The 19765-nt window shown below is 33.8% G+C and overlaps 1 protein-coding gene across 5 annotated transcripts in view; it reads right to left on the reverse strand.

The window, feature by feature from the left end:
• Positions 1–5608: 5608 nt before the first annotated feature.
• Positions 5609–19765, reverse strand: part of Rlip (Ral interacting protein) — a 114955-nt gene continuing 100798 nt past the window's right edge. For all 5 annotated transcript variants that reach the window (XM_076517502.1, XM_076517500.1, XM_076517503.1 and 2 more), the window contains exons 12-15: positions 17736–17931; positions 6655–6721; positions 6344–6403; positions 5609–6059 (exon numbers count right to left, since the gene is read on the reverse strand). In XM_076517502.1, coding sequence (XP_076373617.1) covers positions 5952–6059; positions 6344–6403; positions 6655–6721; positions 17736–17931 — 431 coding nt within the window. In that variant the 3' untranslated portion in view covers positions 5609–5951. The remainder of the gene's footprint in view (positions 6060–6343; positions 6404–6654; positions 6722–17735; positions 17932–19765) is intronic.

Genomic DNA, 19765 nt, shown 5'->3' on the forward strand with positions numbered 1-19765 from the left:
AGAAGTGGAGGTTCTCTCATCCATCGACAGTTTGTTGAATCTTAGAAGAAAAGCAGTGAATGTACGTTTGATGATCCTACTGATTTTGCAAAAGATGGTTAAGTAGAGGAAAATTTTTGGAACGATTTACATCCTTATTTCCTCATATAAAAGAGTATCTTGTTGAAAAAAGTAAGATCAAAAATCTCCCTGAAATTGAAACTTTATCATGGCAGTGCGAATTGCACTTTCTGTGCAACATAATGGAGGCTCGGCATGGCCAGGTGGGTTAAGGCGTTCGGCTCTAGTCTTACATTGCTAAATTAGGGACGGCTAGCGCAGATAGCCCTCGAGTAGCTTTGCGTGAAATTCAAAAAACAATCAAGCAACATAATGGCTCACTTGAATAATTTGAATACGAAGCTTCAGGGGAGGGGTAAATTAATAAGCAAGCAATCAGAATCTATTCATGAATTTCAGTTAAAACTAAAACTTCTTGCGAAACAATTACAGAAGAATGATTTGACACATTTTGCAAAGTTGAATAGTTTTCTAGAAAATAATAATGACTTATTTTTCTGTTGCTAAAGGTGATCTCTATGTAAACTGTATCAAAGATCTATCTCAAAAATTTGAATCACGTTTCTCCGAATTTAAAATTTTGAAATTAATATTTGAATTTTCGCATGATCCATTTCAATTTGACTTAGGAAATTTCTGTAAGGAAATTACATCCTTTTTGTCTTTAGATAAGTTTGGAATTGAAGATGAGATGCTCACCCTGCAAAGTGTAGAACACATGAAAGGTAAACAAAAATGTTTTATCAGAGAGATGTGGCTCACTATTCTGATAAATGAGAGTCTTCCAAGTTTAAATATAGCAATTTCAAAATTATTTTCCATGTCTGGATCAATATGGATGTGCGATTCAACATTTTCTACGCTAGATTTTCTCAAGTCTAGATGCAGATGTCAGCTTACTGATATAAAATTAGAGGCAGAGCTAAGATGTTCAATGAGCATAGATATTAAACCAATGTTCATGACACTTGTTGATGAAAACCCCCATCAATTTTCACATTGAAGGTTAGTTAAAATACAATTATTTTGATTAAATTAATAACATTCAATTGTTTTTTAATAGTGTGGCCAATATTGTTTTCATTTGCCACAGTTGTGTTTGTTTGTTTGTCTTTTGAATTTTGCACAAAGCTACTCGAGGGTTATCTGTGCTAACCGTTCCTAATTTAGCAGTGTAAGACTAGAGGAAAAGCAGCTAGTCATCACCACCCACTGCCAACTCTTGGGCTACTCTTTTACCAACGAATAGTGGGATTGACCGTCACATTATAATGGCCCCACGGCTGAAAGGGCGAGCATGTTTGGCGCGACGGGGATGCGAACCCACAACCCTCAGATTACGAGTCACACGCCTGGCCATGCCGGGCCCTCCACAGTTGTGGCCACTATGAAAAATAAGTTGTCCACCCCTGGTCTAGCTGTTTACGAAGTCATTTAAACAAAAGTTCTTTTAATTGACTAGATAGTTCAAGCAATTATCACAAAATGTTAGCCCGTGTATGGGTTGTATTATTCTGTCCTTCAATATTTACCCAGTTTTAGCATTGGCAATACTTCTGATGCTGCAAGGAAGCCTGCACATTTTTATTAGACTCATGTTGCTTGTGTTTGTGATTATTGTTTGATCCAAATGAATATATTAGCAAGCATCCATAGCAATTCACTGAATGCACATTTTTGTATTGAGTTCAGATTGTTTGCATCATTCTCAGCTAAAGACTTCTGATGCTCTGGAGGATGCTCATTCATTCATAGGCATGACACAGTAACTTTTTGATTTGTTTGTATTTTTAATGAGATAAATTTTCATGCTGGTGTTCATTTGTTATCTAAACATTAAATCTTTGCAAACTTGTACTAATTTTTTTTACTCAGATAAAGCTTACATACACCATCACTTGGTTTTTTGTTTGTTGTATTTTGTGAAAAGCTATACAAACTGATTGAACATCCCAGAACTTAACAGAAGTGGTCTGTGGGTCATCAAAGAATTCTTTAACAGTTTAAGTTATTTGTGGGGATGAATAATGGCATGAGACTTAATTGCAAAATGCTGTGACACTACATTGCAAGTGAATGGATCTTGGAATTGTTCAGAAGCCTTGCAGATTAGTAATGCACACTGAAAATAAACTAAACAACATCCATTGAATGAAGTCAACATGTAGCCTTATGCATCATATCATTACAATGATACTCAGTTAAAACACTGTCATGTTGTCCTAGATTAGACTTTGCTCAGTGATCTCACATTAATCAGGAAGTAAAAACTCACCAGACTCTGAAGTAGATTATTCATGAAGACCATGTCTGGCAGTTGACTTCAATGCAGAATGTGATAACCATGCCTTCCCTCATATATGTCATTATTATGATGATGTGCAATTAAGCATCAGCTTCTGTTCAATACTTTTCCCAAGGATGCTACATTTGTAACAGTGTAAGTGTATATATAGGTAATGATTCAGTAAACATGTAGCTGAGAAGCCATTAACATTCAATGGTGTCTTTCATTTTTTTCAAGAGCCCAGAGGTATACACTTACACTGTTCAATACTTTTCCCAAGGATGCTACATTTGTAACAGTGTATACCTCTGGGCTCTTGAAAGAAATGAAAGACACCATTGAATGTTAATGGCTTCTCAGCTACATGTTTACTGAATCATTACCTACATGTGGTTGTGACGTGATGCAAATGATCCCTCCAGTGTTCAGGAATCTGGACCAATTGGATATCATAGATTACTTGGACAAATAGCAGCTAGATTACTGTGATAGAGTTGTCAACAAGTTGCACCACTAATTCGACCTTGTTGAGAATGAAACAATCTATAGAGCAAAATTTAAACTTCAAAGGGGATGGTCCGATAAAAACTTACTACCTTATGTGGATAGTTAAAGGGAGGGCATTCTCAACTGTGTCTACAATAGAATGTAATGAGATACTTATCAACAGTTTCAGTCAGTAGCTACTGAGCAAACCAATGTAATATCAGATAGGACTGAGATAATTCTATCATGGAGCCAATTTCTGTAGTGACATGGTTTGAAGTGATCACATGAAACTGTGACTTGAAGCATAAGACACCAGAAGCAGTAGTACTGAAGCTATAAAGTTGGTTCTGAAACAACCTCCAGTGTTTGTGATGACCCTAAAACTCAAAAGAAATGGCAATCATCAATTCTTGTGCAGAAAATACCACAATGCACATGAGACACTGCTTTCTACTTGTAGGCTTCACTAGCTTAAAAACTCTTCTAACTGAGCAAAGGCATTGCACCCAGTACTGTTCTATGTCTATAAACATTCAGCTTTCAATTGAAACAGTTATTGGTATAACAAATACAAAAGTGACAAGCTAAATATATTTTAAGCTAGTTATAAATAGGTGATATTCCTGATTACTTTAATCACTACAACTATAAATACTCATGCTAAAAGAAGTTAAAAATGAAATAATGGTCTCATACTAGTTTTCATAGACCAGTTGAATTGTTATTATAGTGATCATACTACACTTTTAGTATTTTAAAAATTGTGGTACCATCTTAAAAACATGTTATTTGCTAAAAGTTCATAAAATTAAAAATACCTAATTAAAGAAACAATTAAAAAATTTTTACTCTTTTTACAAAGAAGGATAATAATAACAATAGTGTAAACAAGATGTTCCTCAGTTGAAAGTTGTAACCCCATGAGAGTTTATGAGAAGGTTCAATGAGGGGTTGCAAAGAAGTTGGAAAGATGAAACAAATTTATTTGGTGTTTTTAAATAGTAGTATTTTCAAATCGTGTTCCACAATCTTCTCAAATTCCTACTCTTGTCTGGCTGAATATTGACACTTGACTGTCACTTTTATGGTACACTCTCAAATCCAAAGTATAAAGTGTATTTTTGCAGTAGTGAAATATGAACCATAAATCCTATATTCACCCATAACAAGTATAGTAACCACAAGCCATATCTTGTGGTTCTTTTTTAGTATTTCAGATGTTTCATGATGGAAACTCTTAGTCATGGAATAATTTAAAAATAAACTGTATGCAAAGAACTGTACTATTCTACTGTTGTTGTTCTTTTTTTTTTTGTAGTTATTCTCTGTTCATAGATACCTTACAAACAAGGAGACTTGAATGCTTACAAACTAGGTCCTGGGTTTAAAATATTTGAGAACCCCTGGTATATACCCAGTTTCATTTCATTTTTTCATAGCAATAGTAATACCATATGGTCTTGTTTCACCATTAAATGAATTTGCTAGAGCTTATCATTGCAGATGTAACTATATAACAAAACAGAGAGTCTTCCTGCAGATGTTACCACATCTGAAGATCTTCACTCATAAGAAGTTATGTAGAAGTTTTCAGATAGGAGAAATGTGGAAGTGGTAATGGTATTTTCAGTTATTTGTAATGGTAAATTTGTGTTACCACATATGCATACACATTAGTATAACAAAATGGATAGTTAAAGTCTTTGTTAGTCAAATCTATGTGTGTTCAACTTTTATTCCAACTGCATAAACAGGAAAATACCAAGATCTGATATCATTTTACACTGTGGAATTTCAGAGTGAGTTGTTTCTCCATATCATGCTAGAGTACTGATGTGGTTGTAAGTGCAGTAATGGTTCTGTTGAAAGAGGTGAGAAACTTATACAGTAGTCAACTGTCCTAGAACTTTGCACAGTGGTACTGATTTGCAGAGGCTGTTTGAGCTGTGGGAGAATGTAAGGAAACAACTGCTTGGTAAAGAGCATTAGGCAAGTATAATCTCATGATAGTCAAGTAAATTCTTAATGTTTGTATGTAAATACAGTTTCTATTTTCACAAGTGTTAGAATGTCATCTTTGTAGAAGAATTTTTAAAAATTTAGGTTTTAAGACTTCGGTCAAATATCACCATTCATGTTAGAAGGGTCATTTAGCACTTTATTGGCAGGCTTCAGCTTGAATTACAGCCAATGAAAAATATGGCTTTTTTTTTCTTCTGCAGGTGTGAGAAGTATGACTTGGTACTGAACTTTCTCTTATTTATGACTAAGATGATATTATAATTTTGTAATGACCATTTTAGCAATAAATTTATATGTTTACTTCACATTTTATTCTGCCATCTAGAAGAAACGTTTGATTTGAATGCTATAATAGAATTAAGGTTTTATTTACTTTACTTATCAACCACTAATTGTGTCTGCATATTACCAACTAACAGAATGAGTTTTAAAGGATTTTTTCTTTTTACACAAAAAGCAGCACCGTCTGTACTGTGCCCACCACAAGTACAGACCATATAGACTACAGGGGGATAATTGTAAAGGAGGCCAAAGTGAAAGTTATAGATGAACCAACACATGAAATGTTAACATCCATGACAGTACATCTGGAGACACTTTGTTTGCAACTCTTTTATATCTCCCTAATCATCCATAAATTAATGGACAAAAAAATTGTTACATTTTAATATTCTCTGTAAAACAATAAATAACAAAAAATGTTTTGGATTAATGTTGTGATTCAGTGAAAAAGGCCACACTGCTAATACCTCATATTTTAATATTTTTATTGAAACAACAACAGAAAAACCATACACTATTGTACAGACAAAAAACTGACTAATTTTACAAAAATGCACATATATATTAAATTCAAATAACAGGTGTGGTGACATCATTTCAGGAGATAAATATATATCAGAAAGGAAATTATTGTTATTCACGTAATGAAAAAATATTCTACTGATTTTTAAAATTCATTTCTGGCTTTTGTTTTTATTAGATTACATTATTTAATGATAACAAACATGAAGTCTTTTGTAGCATCCAAAGAATATGTAACTGCTGAACAACAAGAAGTCTTATTTTAATAAGTATGATTAAAATGTTAAATCTAAAAAACAGAAGGTCTGTTGACATTCATAAGTTTCATTCGAACCTTGATGTCTAAACAAGTTTCTCTTTCTTGTTGAATCTGCTGACAAACATCAGCATTTTTCAGCTGTAAAACAATAAGCAGAAACATTAAACATAAACCAAAAGTAAATAAACTCTTAACAATAAGCACAGCTCAGGTTAATTAATGGCAGAATACCTTTTGAAATAATCTCTAATAATTTAATATTAATTCTTTAAAAAATTAAATATTCAGCAACCATTACAATCAATACTGTAATACACAATTTTACAAATAATGCATCCAATTTTTTTTAGGAACAATGACTTCCAGTAATAACATGAAAATCACTTGGAAGGTTACGCAAGGAAATATTGAAGATTTCTTACCTCTAGTTCCTGATTTTCTTTTATCAAATCTTCTAACATTTGTTGCAAATACTCCTCATCCTTTTCGTAGTTAAAGAGAATGATTATGAAAGGCATTTCATGAAATAGAAGTGAATTATACTTATTTATTGTAAAAATGTTATTAAGAAGTGCAGTTCTGCTGAATACTGCAAATAAAAATACAAAAATACTCTGATTTTGATCAATAGGTATTATGGTGAACTCAAAAAATAAACACATCTTTAAAAATCATTGCACCATGCCTATTGTTCAATAAAAACTAGTACTAAACTTTTTTACTGAAAGGATACAGTCTCACTACTGCTGTCAGTTTCTGAGCTGCTGTTCTCTGATGACCCAAATGAGTACTGATGATACCTTCAATATCACAATATTAAAACAGAAAATATTCATATTGAAGAACGTATTTATATTATTAATACATATAAGCTGTTTATAATCACTGTAATGATTGCTTATCCAAAAATTCCACAAGTTGAAAAAAAATATCAATAATCAAGTCATCAGTTGTGAGTAATGAAAGCCACTTCATATAATTAATATATATTTTGAATACATGTTTCAAATACAAAGGCGTAAATTGGTGAAACATTACAAACGTTTCATATTCCTTACAAACTGGATGTTTGTGGACCTAGTTGCAGTGACTTATGTCACTTATTGCAGGTGTAAAGAAAAAGACAAGACATGATGACAAAAAAGTTATTAACAAAGGAAAATGAATAATGAGAAGCAAGTTGTTAGCCATCTATGTGGTGTTATCTTTTCAATTATTTAAGTTAAAAATCAGCAGAAACCGTACATAACAAATGTTAATCAAAATGAACTTGTAATCAAATCTGAAACTAATGAAGATGGTTGGTTGGTTGACATTCCTTGGTACAAGGCAACTAGGCTATCTGTGCCAAATAACTGGTAAAAAAATAAAATTATTAAAAGAAATCAATGACAAAAATTTGGATAAAACATAAACAAAATTAAAAATGCCAAAGTCCCTTAAAAATTGTAAAAACAAAAGTAAGGTGGACAGCACCACCATCACCAATAATACTGTTCAGCATCAGGGGTAAACCCACAAAAATAAAACATGTCCATAATGGTGCCATCACTTACAGTTGCAATAACAGCACAATAGTGAAATGTGAGCTATTGTAACCTGAGTGTTACAATCGCCACACACAAGGTGAGTCAGTCAGTCCCGCATAAAAGAAAATGATGAGTTAAAAAACTATGACCAATGTGTAGCCTAGCCAGCACAACTTCCTCCTTCCAATCCTTACAGAAACAAGCAGCCACAAAGCAACAGAGGGTTTGATTTGGAAAAGATTGTTATCACATTGCTCACTCCAAAACAAATGGCAAATGGTGAGAAGCCAAGTCTTCAATACAGGACCATAGTTCATATATAGGACAGGCATGGCAGTGTTAACACCAAAGCAGATGGACTTAGCTGCAGTGTCAAGGAGTTCATTCCCATGAATACCAACATAGCCTTGCATTCAGAAAAACTGGATAGAAATGGAAGATAAAAAGAAATAAGTCAGTTTTGAATAACATTGAGAACAGAGTAAGAACTAATGCGAAGCAATTCCGGGGCCAGTAGAGAACTAAGCGAGTCAATATAGATAGTACTACTAGTGTACTGCATAGCTTCTACATGATCCAGGGTAAGAGAAATGGCATACAACTTTGCAGTGAACCCAGAAATGATAGGATCCTGTATGCAACTACTGAACCACAACAAACCATGTCAGAACTCAAAGAGTCACCTGATTTTGAACCATCTGTATAAACGAGAAAGGAAGGATGGTTGAATCGATGTTTGGCAAATAGCAGATGGTACTTCCAATAAGAAGAATCTGTCTTCTTCAAATGACTCAGAGAAAGATCACAGGTTGGGAGGGTAATAAACCATGGTGGGATGGGCTGACCAGTGGAGAGAGCAACATCCAAAGACAGCCCCAATTCAGCCAGCTGCACTTACACATGAAGGCCAAAAGGAAGACACAACACCAGGTGGGAGGCTATGGTAAGGATAGAAGCTTTGAGGTATACAGTAAGAAGAGCTGCAAGTGGCAGAGATGTAGAGGAGGTTTGTGAGACTCAATGTACAAACTCTGAATAGGAGAAGTTAAAAAGCCTCCTTGCTAAGCCGAAGCACCAGATGATGAACAGAGTCCGTTATCTTCAAGCTTGAGGTCCTGGTAGAACCATAGACCAGAAACCCCTAATCCAGTTTGGATCAAATAAGGGAATGTTAGATCTTTAGCATAAAATACTGATCTATTTCCCAAGAGTTGGAAGAGAGGGCATGGAGGATGTTCAGTGCTTTTGTACATTTCATATGTAGCTGCTTGATGTATGGAATGAAGGACAGCTTACAGTCAAAGATAAGCTCCAAGAACTTTGCTTCAGGTACCAGGGGAATAACATCACCACCAAGAATACCCTGTTGGTGGCAAATGTGCATGTAAATGGTTTTAGAGAAAGAAAAACGTATAACTGTTTGCTATGATTCACTTGAACAAATGACTGAGGGCAGTCTGTAGCTGCCTCTCAATAAACCTCATCCTCAATGACTGACATTGATGTAGAATATAGATGTAGAAGTTGTCGACACACAGCCCATTTGCAATGATAGGAGGAAGTTGTGCAGTGATACCATTACTCTTCACACTGTAAAATTTTGTCACTCAAGACATAGCTCTGAGTGACTCCAAGTTCCAGTGGATAAGTATGGGAAAGTGTTGAGCTGACATGGATTTGGAATCACCAGTCCTTTAAAAAGTTCTATATAAAAATGGGTAAATGGCCACACAACCCATATAAATGAAGTTCTCACAAAATGTCATATCTCCACATAGTGTCATAAGCCTTCTCAAGGTCAAATGATACAGAAACAGGATGTTGTTGCTTGAGAAAGGCTTTTCTGATCAACATTTCAAGGCAAATCAGGTGGTCCATTGTGGAAAGCTGTCACTGGATTCCACACAGGGTAAGAGAGAGGAGATTGTTTGGTTCAAGGAACCAAACAAGAGAAGCATTAACCATTATCTCTAAGATTTTATAAAGACAGCTCACCAAAGCAATAAGATGACAGTTAGAAGGAATCTTGGGATCTTTCCCAGGTTTTAGATAAAGGAAAGACAATAGCCCAGTGCCAAGCATCAAGAAAAACATTCTCTTGTCAGATATGGTTAAAAATAACTAGAATAATAGCAGGAGAGTGATGGCACAGTATCTTGTACTGAATATAATCAGGTTCAACTGATGGTTTGCCAAGCTGATGAAGGATAAGCTTGAGTTCCACCACTGTAAATGGATGATTATAGTCATAGACTTGATCAGCTCAAAAGAAAAGAGGCAATGGCTCTGCCTGAGACTTGATGGCCAAGAAATTGGGGGATGAAATACAAGTGCTAGATGTATGAGAAAAGCTGTTGCTGAGAGTATCAGCATTGCACTGGGCATCAGAAACTTCTTGGCCATTAGAAGGCAAAATCGAAACGGGAAAGTATTCTGCTCATTGACCTTCTGAATCTTGTCCCATATGATTTTGGAACTGGTAGTAGAAGAGATGCTAGTTATAAACTTAATCCAAGATTCCTTTTGGCTTTGACATCTTACCTGGCATGCACAAGCCCACTGAAAGCAATGCAGTTTCAAAGTATAGGATACCTATAAAAAAATATCTCAAGCCCAGTTTTGGGTCTTTTATGCCACTTGGCAGGAAGGACTCCACAAGGATGAGGATATTGTGGAAAATGTGTTGAGGTTTTATGAAAGGGTTGGTATGGGCTATCCAGTAGAGACAGCAACATCCAAAGACAGACCCAATTCAGCCAGCTGGACAGTACAGTCAATGCTTCCATGCAGTTATCTATCAATTGCAAACTGATGACAGCAGGGTTAAGTTTTGGCAGGATAGTGAAATAGGGTCAGCTGGACTGGTCCAGCTTCCACCAAGGTACACAGGCCAGGTGGCATCAACCACAGTCTGTCTTCCTTGAAATGAGTCATTGTCAACCTTCCAAGAAATGTGTGATAAAAGTGAAGGGGACAGAGAGAGAAATCAATAGCAGTAAAAGACTGACTAGGTGCATGAAAATAAGTGTCAGAACTATTACTAAAAGGAAAAAGGTTGTGATACTTATTTTCATGCACCTAGTCAGTCTTGTACTACTACTGATTTCTCTCTCTGTCCCTTTTCACTAACTATCATCTAATTGCTTTGGAGAGAGAAATCAAGAGCAGTAAAATACTGACTAGGTGCATGAAAATAAGTATCAGAACTATTACTAAAAAGAAAAAGGTTGTGATCTTAAAGCATCCACTCTACAGAACCATCCCAGAACATCAAGCTCTAATTGATCATAGGTCTCTCCAGGAGACAGGTAGAGAGAACAAACAATGATGGTAGGACCCAAGAAAACAATGATGGCTGCAGTCTCCAATGGTGTACTGAGTTGCAAAGGTAAGATGGACACTTGCTGGTTGACCAGCAGTGCCACCCCTCCATGCATTCATCCATCACAACCTTTCTGATACAAAGAAAACTGTCTAGAGGTGACTATATAGGCAAGTTTCAGAAATGTTTTGTGTAAGGAAAGACATACAGGATGATAAGAATCAATCAACAGCTTGATGCCATCCAAATTAGAATGGAAAAAGTGGCCATTTCTGCTTAAACAGAGGAGAATTGGGCAGAGAACCCTTATGTTTTCAACCATATAATTTTTCTTCAGAAAAAAATGGCTTTGGCAAAAAATGCTTCTCTGTTGAACTTTCTGCATCCATACTAAACTGACTGGAAATAATTAAGTAGTTGCTGAAGCTGATGCAGGGTACTGTTTTCACTGAAATTAACTTCTTTGTTAAACAAGAGGTCCTATTAAAACCATGAGAAAGTCTGTCCATAAACTTTCTCTTTGGAAACTGTGAATGGATGCTTTGGCATTTTCAAGCTACATTCTAGTTAGGTGTTGGTTCATGTTTTGATTCTGTGTCTGTTCTTATCTTGGTAACCATCAGAAAAACAAGTGATTTATTTCTGGTTGTTTATGTTTAGTGGCTCAAAGGTTTTCTTTGTTGTTTTTTTCATTTACTGCAGGTTAAATCCTGCTTTGGCTGACAGTAAAGTCTTTGGTTCCCTAGAAGAACCAGAAAAAACAGTAGTAAGCCAAGGAGCTGTTTTGACCTTCATAACATTTCTATTTCATTGTCAGATAGCATTACAAAGTGAAAAACAAAGACAAGTGATCTATTCAATTCTACTGGTGTGGAAGCTGGAGAAACTGTTCCATCAGTAATATTGGCAAACAGCACATACTGGTTATTTTCTCCAGTTCCATGGTGTGTTTAATGATGATATCTATACTGTTTTGTATGTTGAGGACATTTAATTGTGCAGCTCAAAAGCATGTAAGGTAGACTTAACTAATTAGCAGTCAAAATAAGAATGTCCAGTATAACTATATTATGTATTATTATATTAAAAGAAAGTTAAAAGTCTCTGATAGATTGTTTAGGGAAAGTATTTATGATGAAACTTTGTAGAATGGACAGCAACTGCTTGTTGTGGAGATACAACTGTATTTGAAAGGTGGAAGATTTTCAAAACATCGTCCTCTACACTTGTGTCTCCACAACAGGCAGTTGCAGTTGCTGTCCATTCTACAAAGTTTTATCATAAATACTCTGCCTAAACAATCTATCAAATACTTTTTGATCCATCCATCTGGTGGCAGTTTAAGAGTTCAGACTTCAGTATAGGGTGGTGATTGGTCATACATACATTTCAATAATACATTGAAGTTTTCTCAAAAATATAAAATTACTGTCACATTCAGACATTCACAAATGCTATCTAAAACAATCCTTTTAGCAGTAGCAATTTCAGTGGATTTCTATACCACACAACTATTAAACCTTTCCATCCATCACATCAAAAGGTAGTGTTCGAGTTCCATTAAGTGCTTGGTTCTAAAGCATTATGAAAAACAGCACAAACATGACATTCTGAGCATTATGTGCGACCAACCATAAAAGACAAATCAGTTATAAACTAAAGACAAGTCTTTTCAATTTAACTGCTGAAGCAAAAGACTTGCTAAATGGACTGTACATGAAATACGGTATTACCTATTCTGTTGTCTAACTTGGTAGGCACTTTACAATTGTAAAGTACTCTCTTCAACTTTATTGGTACAGAATTGATAAGCAATCGAATTGAAATGACTGCTTTTGCACCTGTATGTGTTTGACAGTTAGGAAAAGATACTTTTTTGAGACACAGAGTACAAGATAATATTTTTAAATTTTCAAACTTAAACAAGAAATATTACATACAAATGTCTATTTTCTTAAATTGTGCTCTGAAATCAAAGAAATCAACTTTTCCAGCTAATTTTGTACTATACAAGTAAAGCAGTTATATATCAATTGAATATATGTGGCTTGATCAATCTGTACATTTTGACTAATATAATTTTATGATTATTTAACATATGTATGTATACAGATTCTGCTTCATATTTACTTAAAAGGATAATTATATGTGTTTTTCATGCAAAATCAGTATGAAACTTTTCTATGACAAACCATTTGTATTAGGTTGAGGAATAATTCGTGAGCGTTTTTAAATAATTTCATTCAAGCATTACATGCAAGACTATACAATACTTCAATGCATGAACACATTACACCCAAAACATTTAGTATGATACTTTATTTTATGTAATACCTAGGTATATAGCATGCATTGTTTTAAACGAAATTGCAAGAAATTAAATGCGAAAAGCAGATGGTGTCGAAAATGCTCGATTTTGTCCACTTGACATTCCATTTAATGAGCTGAAAATGAAAGCAAAAAATTAAAGACATATGAAAATCAAACACACCATCTATTAGAGCAAAAAATTATCTACCAAATGACATGAAATATTTTGCGAAAGCGTTTCATTTATGAATATATTTTTTTAACTTGAAAAAACGCTCACGAATTATTCCTCAACCCAATATATAAAAAGTGAAACAACATTAATTAGAGATCATGAACATATGTTTAACAGTAAGAGATGTTACATCTTTTAGCCATTGTCAACAACTTGTCACCTGACAAGTTTCTAGATCCAACAGTTATCACCATGCACATTTTATAATAAATGGAAACCAACAGATATCCCAAAATATCTTATAAACATTTCACAATAAAATTTGGCTTTTTTATCTTGAGTACCTCATCTCCCTTTTAGCTATTATCCTCATAGCTACACATATTGTAGAACATATAAATAACTGCTGAGACTTGTACTCCTAACTCTAGCTAATTGGAGTCAACATTGCTACTAAGCCAAGTCACTCAACTGATAGCATTCTGTTTTCTTCTATTTGTTTGCAGCCAGGCAAGGTTTCTATCAATACTCTGCTAGATCAGAGTACTATTCTGTAATTTCCTCATTATCAACATTACATTCAACTCATCAGACATTGTTTTCTTGTCAAGCCAGTGTTGCAGAGACTCACTGAAAACATAAAGTTTCAGTTCATTAACATGAATTCAGTTCTCTTTTGCATACCACATAACTTCAGATTCTTGTAGTTTGATGGACTGATTCATTGCAGCACAAGATAAGACCCAGTACAGCTACATTGACATGGATATTATGCTACTAGTGTATGTCAGATCCACACCTATTTGAGCTGATGTTATGTCACCTTACAGTGTGTTCATTTCAATCTACTGGCTATTTTTCTAATCTGCTAGTGTGTAAACCCATTTGTGTCAACCAATGTGGACAGTATCCAATTACTGTAACCTTTAGGATATTCTGAGAATAAAATTGTTGGTGGAAACTGTATAAATGATCTACTTAGGGCATATAACCCTTAAGGTATTTTTTTTTGTGTTACGTCATAATTACATATGATAGATGATTAACCCAGTCAGAATAATATAAACTTGCCAATTCAGGAGCCATAAACTTTAAAGTTTGGGTTATGGAATATGACCAATAGACTTAAAATAACAGGGTGAAGTAGAAGTCTTTACCACATACAGTACATTTAAAACTCACACAAAAAAATGACTGTAGAAGATTGTTCCTTGAATGATGTTCCTAAGTAAATTATCCACTGTTCAGTCAGTTTGTTATTAACTGTTTGAGTCATCATACAAACCAATGCATATGCTTTAGCCCACTTATTGAAGTAACTGATTACTACCATGATGTGATAATTATTGTGCTCAGTCACAAAAAATTTGGAAATTACACAAGGCTATTCTCTGGAATGAAAAATCAACAAATTGCTCAATTTTTCCTTGGCAAAGATGATTTTTTCTCTGAGATGTAAAAAAAGTGCAGTTTTTACACCAGAGCTCTAAATCTCTGTACGAATACAGCCATTAAAATCATTTCTAAGGTTGGCAGTTTTACGACACATCTCATAGTATCCTCATATATATATACATATACATAGGATGTAACATTCAGCAGATCTCGGTTCTTAAAGCTCTAAAGACTACTAGCTGCATCACAAATGAGGCACCATTAGTTATGGTTATCTTCTCTTTCTATTAATCACAAGTAAAACATGAGCAAATGACAGAGAGAATTACTGATATTGTTTTGAAGTACGAGATGGGACAGGAAGGTGTGGAATGTGGGTTTGATTTTCTTATTGATATTTCATAAGAGCAAGAAGACTGGAGGCTATAAATTTAGCTTATAGTTTAGCATTAACTATGCTATAAGTGTGTATTTTATGCCAAACTCAGAAGATGATATACAGGTAGAAAGAAAATCTACAAAAGACAATTCAGAGTGAATGAGTGAAATGAAAATTGAGAATTTCAAAGTTATATACTTTAAAATTTGATTTATATACTATAATATGATGACAAATTTCTTGACATATAGTGATAATAAAATTGTTTAATTATACTTAGAATAAAACTGTAAAAAGACCATGAGATGCACACTCTGACACACTCACATATACAGGGTTATTTATGAGTTAATATTCATTGTTCATCAACTGCTTGTGTTTAATGTTTTCTTGAAATATCTGTATTTAAAGTGGCATTAATTTTGTCAGCAACTTAGAGAACTGCAAGCTAAATGATATGGGAAACAATGCTAACCCTTACACCTGATACAAATGAGAAACAAATCTCTTAAAAATGTCAAAATTGTATTTACAATTCAGAAAATTGAAACTTAAGTATTTACAAATATTTTGCTCTCTATGTAACATTCACAAAGTAGTTTCACATATGCAAAGTAACGAAGAACAAATATTACACAGCTATCTCATGGAACACAGATAGTTTTCATGATTGAACTTACTTACAAAAAGTAACACTGAGGGCTAAACTTAAAATACAATTCTCGTGAGACTTTGCATGTAAAAAATGAGAAAATATTAAAAGGCTAAAATTCAAGGTGATGGTGTAAATAAATACTTAAAACACTCAAAAGTTGACATTTCTCTAACCCAAAAATGTATTTTCAATAATACTTACCTCTTCAGCTAGATAGTTATTGCTCAATTTCCAAGGTTTTCCACTCTTTCTAATCTAAGCATCAAGAATGCTTGCTCCAGTCTTTTATACCAAATTCAAATGTCTTAGGTAAATTATGGAGACCACTTAATGTTCAGAATTATGAGGAAGCAGCTAAGCACCTTCCATGAACAATATATGAAACAACACTGCTCAAAGAGAAGGCACATGTAATCAGATTGCTTTGTGTAAAATCTGAACCAGAATTACAAATACACTCCTATTGACACCTGGGAAAAACATCAAGAGATTTTAATATGAGAACCCCCAACTTCACCCTCTTCTCCACAAGTGGAGAAGCATGCTCAAACACTCTGTCTATCACCCCAGTGACTGGAAACTAGTGGTGGTAAGGACTCTCAATCTTTGTGAGTAGAGTATGGGAGATAAAATGCATTGGGGAGTCCTGAGAAATAGTGCTCTGGAAACTGTGCAATAGATGAGCCAAGTTCCCTACATTTTTAAGAGCAAACAGATCCAGATTTATTCAACCTTAATATCATCAGGACCCCTTTAGCATTATTCATGATTGTCCATGAGTGGCAGTCCCTAATAAGGTAATATCATCTCGTAGGTGCCTAAACAGTCTTATGGAACACCCCATTTCAACAGAGTCTGTTAAAACCTACAGCATTTATAGTGAAAGTGGTTGCTAATGCATAATTGAGAAGACATACATATGTATACATATGTGGGCAACACTCACCACAGAGTGTGACCTAGTTAAAATAAAAGGGACTCTGGAAATAAAAAAAAGGTACATAATTGAGAATAATACTTATCCTTGGTTCAAAGTCTAACAACTGTGGCCAAAATATTTAAAGGGAGCAGCTGAGAACCCTCAAATGAGGTAACTCTCAAGTCATGTAAGTAATGAGATAGGAAAGTATTAGTAGTAGTCCACATACAACTACACACAACATCTTCTACAGAGTAAATCAACTAGTTGGCAAATGACATAGAGTTATGAATCAATCTGTGAAACCACCTTGTGATGATAATGGAAGAAAAGGTAAGGGTAAACAGGAGGATCCCAAAGAATGAACAATCAATTCCTTGTGCCTCGAAACGAATTAGCATGAGCCACATAATAGGACATAAAAAACGATCAGGATCAGTGTGGTCATACAGGTGAGAAGGATTTTTCCCCTTTTCTGGCTGCCAGAGTCTTGGGAAGGAAATACCTGCTGGGGTAAAGCAGGACAATGTGGAATGACAAAGAGTCTTAAGCAAACAACTCCGACCAACAATGTCCACAGCCAATAAGAAAAAAAAAGAAATTTATGAGAAAGATTAAACAAAGAACATGAAACTAAGAACTCAGAAGGAGGATGAGTTCTTAAAGCTCTAAGGTCTGCTAGCTGCTTCACACATCATGCACCATGCTTGTATTGGTTATAATGAGAGCACTCAGTCTATATCTCTCTGTGATTGAACTATGCTCGCCAACATGTAATGATCACATTTCACCTTTTTGAAGTGTTTTTTCAAAAAATAATTTTTTTGAATAAGAAATCAGAAAAATGTTGAATAATTATATAAGAACATATAAATATATTTATTTCTGTTGCAATTTAAATGCTTCATATATTACAAGTGTTATCGATCCAACCTTGATTGCCTCCAAAGTTCAAATAAGAAAAGTGCTCATTAGAAGGAAATATTTAATGTTTCATCTAAATTGTTCTCACATACTTTATGAACAGCATCACAGCATGCCACTACATTATTCAAACATTATTTTCTCTCATATCTACTCTATATAGATTATTCTGAAAATATAACACAAGTACAGAGGGGCAGTCTTACTTATTCAGCTGATGACATTCTGCAATCTCTGTCCTTAACCTTTCCATTTCTATATGCTCTGTCTTTATCTTTCTCTTCAGTTCTTCTTCAAGCAGTAAAAGCTCCTCTTGTTGGGCCAATAAATACTGTTTTTCTTGTGTCATCTTTAAGAGTTTCTCATGTTCTTCATTTGGATCCACTTGAGGTGTGACTTGTTCTTAGAGGAAAGCACAAAAAAACATGAGAATTTTCAGTTTGCTAGAAACTTTAAAATATGTTTTTATGATGATAAGAATATCATACAGCCTTTTTTAACAATTTCAAGTAATAAACTATTTACAGTTATCAGAAACCAAATCAGTCTCTACAATGTTCTGTGCACAGTGTGAGTTACAATATTTATATTACCAAATCTTGAGAATGACTTGCTGAGGTCTGAGGCCTTGGTACACTCATATTTTTTTAGGTCCCATGAATAGGATTTTTCTGAGGCCACATACCATTAAATTTATAACCAACAGCTCAGATTCAATTGATTGACTGGCATATGTTTATACCATGTGATGTTATAGATAATTGACAATATAGCTGAAGGGAAAAAATTTTCCTTTAAGAACACAGTAGGAGCTAAAGTTGAATTTATAACAGTTCAAATCATGTGATTAGAGAGCCAGAAAATTTCTTACAGAAAGATCAGTTTCTCGGTTGTTCACATAAAATATTCTGTGATATTTCCTGAATTATTTAATTGAAACATTTTATGAATTACTAGCATTGATGTAAAGTAGTAGGAGTAACGTAGAAGTACAGTTAATGGCCTCAAACAAACAAAAAAATGACTACACAGATAAGTGATATATTTCTTCTTTTTCTCATTAATTATTATACAAATAACTTAATATGTAAAACTTGGAAACTTTTAGGCTAGATAAGGTTACATTACGGAAGATAAAGAAATATAATGATAATAATAAAATTTTTCTATGAGGTACATTTGCTAGGATTAACAGCTCACTCACAAGTAGCACATGTATCTTGGTTAGTGTAACATGTTTCATGTTACTGCACATTTCGACACTTCTTAGGAGAATTTTTAAAATCATGATCCAAAAGGCAATAAAACAATAAATTTAATTATAAACAGTTCTATAAGATTAAGATATTTTAAACTACTTAACATAAACAAATGTTGTTTTCTTCTAAAATTTGAAGTAATTCAAGAAAGAAAAAAAGGGTAATTCTGATTTATTTTGTACTTTTTATGATGTCAGTCAAATTAATCTGGTCTTTTGAGTAAATACAAAGTTTGTTATGCAACTAAAAAAAAACTTGAATTTGGTAGTTGATCTCAAACATTATTGAAAAAATTCTAGTAAAACTTGGTCATCATGAGTCGGCTCAGTGATCAAGTGTAAGTGAGAGAATGACTCAGGTAAATTGCAAATGCACACACTGTTTTGTTTAGTATTGATTAATGACTACTCATTTTGTATTTAATTTTGTGTCCAATGTTGTTACTTAATTTAGAATTAACTCAGTTAATAAGAGATCTAGTACTACTCCATTATTACAATAGGTATATTGAGAAAATTTCATTTTATTTAGTTTACCTATTCAATAGCTCTTATGTATATACTAAACTGGGATTAGCTAATTATATCTTAAGTAGTATTAGATCATAAAATCATAAGGTATGTAAGGATGCTCACTTTTGTACAATATTTAGAAGTCATTCATTATAATATAAATATTTACTACATATGTTTATAGCATATCTAAGCAATTATTATGTTAGTGGTGAGTAGATGTTAGTACATATTTTATCATTTTATTAGTATTAAAAAAAACTTTCTTAATTATATTCAGTTGTAACTACAATCTATCAGTATACTCATCACGGTTAGTGTCTACAAATATTTTCAATTACAGAAATATTAACACCAGAGCCTAAACAATAATATATATATTTCTGAAACTTAAGAAACATAATAATAAATCCTTTGCAGTCATATTAATACTACTGTATACATGTACGTACATATGTATGAATA

Source organism: Tachypleus tridentatus, chromosome 8 (assembly GCF_004210375.1).
Source record: "Tachypleus tridentatus isolate NWPU-2018 chromosome 8, ASM421037v1, whole genome shotgun sequence".
NCBI classification, from domain to species: domain Eukaryota; kingdom Metazoa; phylum Arthropoda; class Merostomata; order Xiphosura; family Limulidae; genus Tachypleus; species Tachypleus tridentatus.